The following is an 8,850-nucleotide window of genomic DNA, read 5'->3' on the forward strand; positions in this document are numbered from 1 at the left end:
ACATCACAAAAGAAACTCATATGTGTGTATATAAGACAAAAGCAACATAATAAATCAATCAGTTGTCCTTAAGTCAGTGGTGGTTGCAGTGTTGAATGTATGTGTGGTGATGTGCAGGCAAAACAAAGAGGAAAATCAGACCAAAAGAATAAATGATGAATAAAAGAGAGAGAGAGAGAGAGAGAGAGAGAGTAACCTAGACCCAGCCTTTCAAGGTGCAAGACTTCAGGTTAAACAGCTCCACCCATCTCTACCTGTATTCAACCCTCTCCCAGAATGGTTCATTAATGAGGTCTAACATAATCACCAGTCAAGAGGTGCCAAATAATCAATAAATCTATTTTCTTAAATAATAAAAAAGACATAATACTGACTCAACAACTTCCTGACAACGACAAGCCTAGAACAGAGATCGGAAGATTTTTTTTCAGACACCCACCCAGTTCAGTGAATGATTCATTACACTGTTGACAACATGTACAGTGCCCTGTTTTGTTGTTACAAATGTTAATTTTTTAGAGATTTCCTCTGTAGGAATTTGCAGGAGAAGGGCTTCGAACATTAGCTCTTGCCTACAAAGATCTCGACGAAGATGATTTTGAAGTTTGGATGAAGAAGCTTCTGTTTGCCAGCACCGTGATTGAGAACCGTGAGGATCATCTGGCTGTTCTCTACGAGGAGATCGAGCAGGGCTTGAAGGTAACCTTGACATCCATTTGTTTGTATCCTTGAAGCGATCAAACTCATTTAACCTCTGCAGACTGACTGCTGTCCGGGTTGAAGCTTCTAGGGGCCACAGCAATTGAGGACAAACTTCAGGAAGGAGTCCCAGAAACTATCGCCTGTCTAAATCTAGCCGACATCAAGATCTGGGTCCTCACAGGAGACAAACTAGGTAAATAATAATAAATCATTAAAATGTTATTTTTGACAAGAAAAACTGATTCTTTAACTACTGTTTACTGTGTATCTGTGAAAAGCTACAGAGATGTAACAATACATGTGTAATTCATTTCAGAGACAGCGATGAACATCGGCTACTCCTGCAACATGCTGCGAGACGACATGAATGAGGTGTTTGTTATCTCCGGTCACACACTGCTGGAGGTGCAGCAGCAGCTCAGGTGACCCACAATATCTACAACAGCTTCACATTCTCATAGCCGCTCGCAACTGAAAATCCTGGTGTTAAAAATCTTGACAATCCAACTGCAAATAATTGATCCAGTTGACTAAGAGAATTCTGTCACTCAGTACAAGCTCGATAAAGCTTTTATAAACACATTGAATGTTTACTGGTGTTACTCTCTCCTGAGGAGTGCTAAGGAGCACATTCTTGGCCTGAGTCGAGTTAGCAGCGCAGGAGACGTTGAGAAGACAGATATGTTTGCAGACGACTCCGTGTTCGAAGAAGCCATTATTGCAGAGTATGCCTTAGTCATCAATGGACACAGTTTGGTAAGATACTCAACTGTGTTACGATATCTAGCATTTTCCTTCGTTGGAATAATAATTCCATCTTCTGTTCTGCTTGTTTTTTATTTTGACACTGATGCCTGCAGGTTTTATTTTGTGGTTACAACGTGGCTGTATTGCTGTCTGCTGACAGCTGCCAGTGTCTTTTTAACTGCTGCTGACTGTGCCGAGTCTGTAATGAGCAGAAAGCTGCTGTGCTGCTGAGGGCCCTCGGCTCTATTACAGGTTTTCATTAACATCCATTTCCTCACAGAGGAACTGCTCCCTGGCTGTGAGTCATGTGCATGATGCACAAACAACTGGTAGAAATGTTACATTGAGCTGTTGCTTGGTGTTGCCTCTGCAGGGGGTTGGTGTTATAGGATGATAATTATGAGGTTTAACATGTGTGATGTATGTGTTCTCCCTGCAGGCCCACGCTCTGGAGCCACAGCTGGAGCACATCTTGTTGGATCTGGCTTGTTTGTGTAAAACAGTCATCTGCTGCCGGGTCACTCCTTTGCAAAAAGCCCAAGTGGTGGAACTGGTGAAGAGGCACAAGAGGGCTGTTACCCTGGCCATTGGAGATGGAGCCAATGATGTCAGCATGATCAAGAGTAAGTCTCAGGATCGATTACTCTTACTCTTAGTCCCGAGGGTGTTACATGTGTTTTTATGAGTTGGAATGGTGATGCTGAATGGCTGGCAATGGCAGAGGGTGGAAGGTGTGAGCAGGCTGGAGGTGCACAAGGGTTGGAGGAACACAGGCAGGTGAGATATGGTCCTGAGGCACAAGAGAAAGATGATGAGTGGCAGGTTAGGAATCAACATGAAGAATAAATAGACTACTAGCAGGCAATTACTTATTATTTATTTATTATTAATACTTCATAGAGGCTCCATCAGCTTTAGGTATGCTCTTCTGTAGCTGAACCTGACTTCTTGTGCAAGAAATAAGACAATTCACTTATGCAACTTGTATTAAAAGATCTATCAGCCAATTTTAAAAGTGGAATTTGGATCACAGGTTGTCCCTTTTAATATGGTAAATATTTCAATAATGTTTCAATGATTCTGTCTGCTGTCACTTGTCGCTATCATACTATCGACAGTCTGCCCTCATGTACCTACATGCATGTCTTTTACTGTGGCATGCATGTCTTTTACTGTGGCTTCGTTTTTGTTATATCAAATTGAAGTATACTGTGCATGCTTTTTATGTCTGTGTTTCTGCTTTGCATGTCTCAGTTAGTTTCTAACAATTCAACAGTGTTGTTTTATTTAGCCCATATTACTACCAATACCCATCATTTTATTGTTTTGTGCCCTTGCATTATGAGCCTCTGTGTTACATGTTTTAATAGTACCTGACAATGTAGAATAAAGCTGTCCAGAATGATGCCTCTATTATGTTATGACATATGACTTCAATCTTATGTTCTGTTTTTAGGGTGACTTTGTAACATCTGTCCAGGGATTACACATGAAAAATAAGTTCTTGGCTAACTCATTTACAGCAATGTTTTATTAATGTGCCCTGTCTGCTAAATAAACCAGCAAATAAATAAAATAAATAAAAGATAGTTAAGATTTTAGTTTCAAAGTGCAGTGCCCGACAAGGTGTGTTTCTTCCACAGCTGCTCACATTGGTGTTGGCATCAGCGGCCAGGAAGGGATGCAGGCTGTTTTGGCATCAGATTACTCCTTCGCTCAGTTTCGGTACCTGCAGCGGCTCCTTCTGGTGCACGGACGCTGGTCCTACTTCCGCATGTGTAATTTCCTGTGCTATTTCTTCTACAAGAACTTTGCCTTTACTCTGGTCCACTTCTGGTACGGCTTCTTTTGTGGGTTCTCAGCTCAGGTAAGAATACTGTAATATGTCATGAGGCCTTTATGATTTTTTTTTAGATTCTCCTGTATGTCAAAAAAATTGCCTGCACAAAAACTGATGTCTTCTAGACTGAAATTAGTTTTACCAAAATGATCATTTTCTGTCACATATTTTCAGATTATGTCACAACGGTAATGAATTAATTATTTTTTTCATCTTAAGAGCATCTGCTGTATTTGTCATTATTGCAGATAATTTTACTATGAAAGGGACTGTTGATTTTGGTTACACTCACCTAACACTATCTTTTGCAAAGCCTGGATTTAAAAGCACAAACCCTTTCAGATTTTTTAATTATGTATATATGTGTCCTCTTTCCACAGACTGTGTATGACCAGTGGTTCATTACCCTCTTCAATATAGTCTATACGTCTTTACCAGTCCTGGCGATGGGACTTTTTGATCAGGTAATGCTGTTAAATATGTGATGATAATAAAGCACTGACTCATAAGGTCAATATCAAATAACCTAAATCTTTTCTTAATTTCTAAATTTGGACTAAAGTCTCCAATGACAACCTCCTGAGCCATCTTAAACTTTCCTTTTTTTTTTTTTTTTCAAGATACTGCCAAGTCCTACAGGTGAATATCTCATTACTGTAGACCTATTTTGCTGTTGATTAATGATTAATAAACCTCCCAAAGGTATCTAAATATCTGAACCTACAGTAGGTGCTAAACCAGATTTAAAATCTGTGTGACTAGAACCCCTAACCTAATCAACCCATATCAATATACGGTATTGTATATTCTCTATTCATCTATCATATTGGATTTATCATCTGTCAACTAACATCAAGCACTTTCCTCAATGCTTTACCATCCCTACTAATAATAATAATACTTAACATATCACATAACACTAATGATATCTCTCTCTCCTAAAGGATGTTAATGACCAGAACAGCCTTCGCTACCCGAGCCTGTACAAACCCGGCCAGCAAAACCTTCTCTTCAACAAACGGCAGTTTTTCCTGTGCACGCTGCAGGGGATGGGCACCTCGTTCCTTCTCTTCTTTATTCCCTACGGAGCCTTCTCTGTCATGGTGAAAGAGGACGGCTCCTACTTTTCCGACCAACAAACATTTGCTGTGACCATAGCAACATCCTTGGTCATTGTTGTAAGTGTTCAGGTAAGTGTAGCAAAACAGACAAAAATAGCTCCGCTAATTAGAAAGAATAACACTGGACTCATGTTTATGACGCGTGTATCTGTTGCTAGATTGGACTCGACAAACACTACTGGACTGCTGTCAATCACCTCTTCATATGGGGAAGCCTCACAGTATACTTTGCCATACTATTTGCAATGCAAAGTGATGGCATATTTGGCATCTTTCCAAGTAATTTCCCCTTTGTAGGTAAGTTTGGCTCTGTTGGATTCTTGTGAAGGAGAAATACTGATGCATGGAAAATGAATATAAATAATTTCAGATTTTGTGTGTCCTCAGGCACGGCACTTAACTGTCTATCAGAGAAGAGTGTGTGGTTGGTCATTCTGCTCACTACTGTGGTGTGTGTTGTGCCCGGATTAGCAGTCAGCTTCCTGAGAGTAGACCTCTTCCCTACTCTAACAGATAAGGTACATTAACATTGATGCAACACCTCAGTAATGTTCCTCCTATACCAACCTGCTCTACCTACTGAGCCACAGCTGCCCCAGCTGCCACTTTTGCTGGACTAGAACACCTAACTGTACATAAAGTTGTTCAACTAGCTCCACCTCAACCACATACAACAAGAAAATATTACGTACACATTTAAGCATCAGTAACAGTAACAATCTAATAATGTCATACACCGATCAGCCATACCATTTTGAGCACTGACAGGTGAAGTGAATAACACTGATTATCTGGTTATCTTAGCACTCGTCAGTGGGTGGAATATTTTAGGCAGCAAGTGAACATTTTATTAGAAGCAGGAAAAGGGCCAAATTGTGATGATGACAACTGGGTCAGAGCATCTCCAAAACTGCAGCTCTTGTGGGTTGTTCCTGGTCTGCAGTGGTCAGTACCAATCAAATGTGGTCCAAGGAAGGAAAAGTGGTGAACCGGAGACAGGGTCATAGGCGCCCAAGGCTCATTGATGCACATGGGGAGTGAAGACTGGCCTGTGTGGTCCGATCCAACAGACGAGCTACTGTAGCATCACAGTGCATCACAGTTTGTTGTGTATGGGGTGCCCAGGTGGTCACAATGTTATGGCTGATCTGTGTATATAATGATATATTAGTCACAGGGATGCTTTATGTAGACTGAGTACTTTTATTTTGGATATTTAAGTAGGATTAAATGTACAACATACACTTGTAATGAAGAATTCTTACCTTGTGGTATTGGTACGTTTACTGAAGTAAAGGATCTAACTACTTCTCTATCCCACTGCTTTATTTTGACAGGTTCGTCATCTACAACAGGCAAAAAAGAAGGAAGGACCTCAGGAGCATAATCTGAGGCGAGTACGCAGGACAAGCTCCCGCCGCTCTGCCTATGCCTTCTCCCACCAACAAGGCTATGGAGAGCTGATTACCTCCGGCAAAAACATGAGGATGAGCACTGTCTCTTCTGCTGGCTCCCCTGGAAGAACACCTCACAGCTCCAACTGGATAGAAAATATGTTGAAGAGAAAGAACGAAGTGTCCTGCACCTCGGATGAAAGCGACAACAGAGCAAAACAGACTCCAAAACAACAGGTCAGAGCATGAACTCGACCCCTGACTAACAGATACTCTACACACTGTAGGAGACCATATTAATGGATCCCACAGACCAAGCACAAGGTATGAGTGTCTCTTGTTTGGGTGAATTTATGCTCAAATCCAACAACACAGACATACCTCATTTTTTATAAGTGTGAATCACGAACTGTTCAATGTTAAAGGCCAGTCAAAACATGATTATCTAGAGGAAGCATTTCCCAAAAAAAGTTTTTATTCTTTATCTGAATATATTTGTTTAATGTGCAAACTCAGCTTGACAACAGCAGGTATATTTTAAGACAATATAATGCATGAGTTGCTAAAGTTAAAGAAATATTTGTCGTCCTGCATCACCTGATCCAGTTTGATCTTTAAGTGGCTTTAGTGTATTGATTTAATGGCATTTCTGATTAATAAGGGATTTTGGGGCATTTCATCACCTTAAGAGGAACCTTTAGCTGTCACAAACTACTATCTACATATAGAGTATAAATGACATAAGCAAATATAGGGTAGCCCCAAGCACCAGTGAAAACATTTATTAGACTTCCATCTGTAAAGCCTATGCACTGAAACTCTCCTGTCAACATACATCCAAAGTGCTAAAATACAAGTGTTTCTGTAAATACTTATGTAAAGCTGCTAGATATGATGATAAGCACAACTGCTGATTTAAACATCAAATATGGAACTTGTAATGCTATCATTTTCCCCTGTGCTGTGCCTTTTTATGGATCCTGTTAAAGATAATCCATCTTTTTTATTTGATATTTTACAGTTCTTTGGCTTGAGTTTTAATTTTAATTTTAATTTGTATTATTTAAATTTTTATTTAAAGAAAATGTGTGTAACTGGACTGCATGGCTTGAATCTTAAATACTGATTTATCCCCCACTTTAAACATTGTACAGTTGCTGCACAATATTTAAACTCCAAACATGACGCGTACTGCTTCCAAAAACAAAGAATAAAGGAAATTGTGAGGAGAGAGTGAGGTATGATGTGATAAAGGTCCTGAACAGACATAAATAAAGAATGCTGCAGTTACATATACCGTACAGTAGCATGTGCCTTAGACCATCGAGCCTCCACCGTCACTGCTCTCTAATGAGGTGAACATTTTCTTGTGCAGAAGCTCAAGGTCAATGTGTGATCTTACAATCAGGACTTTCTACTTTACTCAAACCCGACACACTTTAACAGCCCGAGGAAACATGTAAAGCCTGAAAAGATTCAGCACATTGGTTCTTCGTGATTTTCTTTTGCCCTTGTTAATCTCCGTTATGTTCATGTTTGTCAAAAAAAGGTATGGATGGATTTTTTACAACACCACAAATTAAACATGATTGATATTTTATTTGTCTTCTTTTCTTTTCTGAGGCGAACAGTGAGACAGTGAATTGTCTACAAAAATCAATATAATAAAAACCCTAACATTCATGATTAAAAAAAACAAACATGTTTTAACACAAAAAGCATGATCCCTTTGTAAGAAATGTTTCACCACTGTTAATGAATAGAAGAATAATCAGTAAAGATAGAGAGGTAAAATTTTTGCAATTTGCAAGTGCTTCCTGTCTCAAGTGTAAGAAAATATCATTTATTTCCCTGCAGCAGTGTATTTTAAATTGAATCATAGCTGTATAAACAGACATGTATGATGTATTTCACTCCTCAAGGAAAACTGCAGCTCCTCCTCCCGGCTTTGACACAAACAAACTCTGTTTTTCCATCGCTGCTCTGCGTGGATCAGGAAGGTAGTAGGACTCCCTCACTGCTTGTAAGAAAGACTCCACCTTCTCCTCAGGAACCATGGAGACAGCACAGCCGCCCCAACCTGCTCCTGTCAGCCGGGAGCCCACAGCCCCCGACTTCCTGTAAGGAAAAGAAACAATATTCCAACAAAACCCTTCAACACCTTCCATCATCAGATCGTAAATTTAGGAGGAATGATGCAGGAGAGAACATGAAAGAAAACTGTGATCTTATGATGATAAAGACAGCATTTACAAATCCTCTGTATAAAGTACACAGGGCTATATTTATCACTGACCCAACATGCTCACATGCTGATGTTAAGCAGGTATAATGTAATATTAACCATGTTTACCATCTTATTTTAGCATATTAGAGTAATAACATTTGCTTATTAGCTCTAAACACAAAGTACAGCTGAGACTGATGTGAATGTCATTAGTTTTAAATTTTAACCTCCTAGATGAAAGGTCATGGGATCATAAAAGTTATTACAATGATCCTTTAGGGACCATGAACACCTTTACAACATTTCAGTACAATCCGTCCAGTAGTTGTTGAGATATTTCAGTCTGGACCGAAGTGGAGGACCAACTGATATTGTCTTCCTTACAGCCACACAGCTAGCATGGCTAAACTTTTGAGTAAATGTGGAGTGTAGACTCATAAAAGAGACGTTATTTGATATTTGATTGCATAACTGTGGATGTAAATAGGCTTTTTCACAGCAGACATTTTAGTAGGAGAAGCAAAGGTTTTACTAATATCATTAACAACGCTATTCAAGTGTCCAGTTAGTCATGGCAGTGTGACAGTAGCTGTATCCTAACTCCATACTGATTATGGAGCCATCTCTTTGTTAAGTTTAACTGGTAGTGACATTTTAAAAGTTGTATTTGATTAGTATTGTATCATTTCCTGTTAGTATACAATGGTTTAGTATGTTTATTTCATTTATACTAACAGTATGAAACCGTATACTCTAATGTTCGTATAGAATTGGGACACAACAAGTGAGTCAGCATGCACAACACCAGGAATCAGCTCA

General features: G+C 39.5%; 2 protein-coding genes across 2 annotated transcripts in view; one reads left to right on the forward strand and one right to left on the reverse strand.

Moving 5' to 3' along the window:
- The window catches only part of atp8b4 (ATPase phospholipid transporting 8B4), a 14,011-nt gene extending 6,647 nt beyond the window's left edge, over window positions 1-7,364 (forward strand). Inside the window, exons 13-23 of the mRNA XM_035664852.1 lie at window positions 545-699; window positions 781-895; window positions 1,019-1,124; window positions 1,317-1,458; window positions 1,889-2,072; window positions 3,093-3,316; window positions 3,670-3,753; window positions 4,234-4,479; window positions 4,569-4,707; window positions 4,798-4,928; window positions 5,748-7,364. Of these exons, the coding sequence (XP_035520745.1) occupies window positions 545-699; window positions 781-895; window positions 1,019-1,124; window positions 1,317-1,458; window positions 1,889-2,072; window positions 3,093-3,316; window positions 3,670-3,753; window positions 4,234-4,479; window positions 4,569-4,707; window positions 4,798-4,928; window positions 5,748-6,053 (1,832 nt within the window). The 3' untranslated portion in view covers window positions 6,054-7,364. The remainder of the gene's footprint in view (window positions 1-544; window positions 700-780; window positions 896-1,018; window positions 1,125-1,316; window positions 1,459-1,888; window positions 2,073-3,092; window positions 3,317-3,669; window positions 3,754-4,233; window positions 4,480-4,568; window positions 4,708-4,797; window positions 4,929-5,747) is intronic.
- Window positions 7,365-7,383: 19 nt separating this feature from the next.
- The window catches only part of galk2 (galactokinase 2), a 5,894-nt gene continuing 4,427 nt past the window's right edge, over window positions 7,384-8,850 (reverse strand). The window contains exon 10 of the mRNA XM_035665809.1: window positions 7,384-7,922. Coding sequence (XP_035521702.1) covers window positions 7,715-7,922 — 208 coding nt within the window. The 3' untranslated portion in view covers window positions 7,384-7,714. The remainder of the gene's footprint in view (window positions 7,923-8,850) is intronic.

This window comes from Morone saxatilis, unplaced genomic scaffold (assembly GCF_004916995.1).
Source record: "Morone saxatilis isolate NCDOM2014 unplaced genomic scaffold, NCSU_SB_2.0 Contig2, whole genome shotgun sequence".
In the NCBI taxonomy this organism is placed as follows: domain Eukaryota; kingdom Metazoa; phylum Chordata; class Actinopteri; family Moronidae; genus Morone; species Morone saxatilis.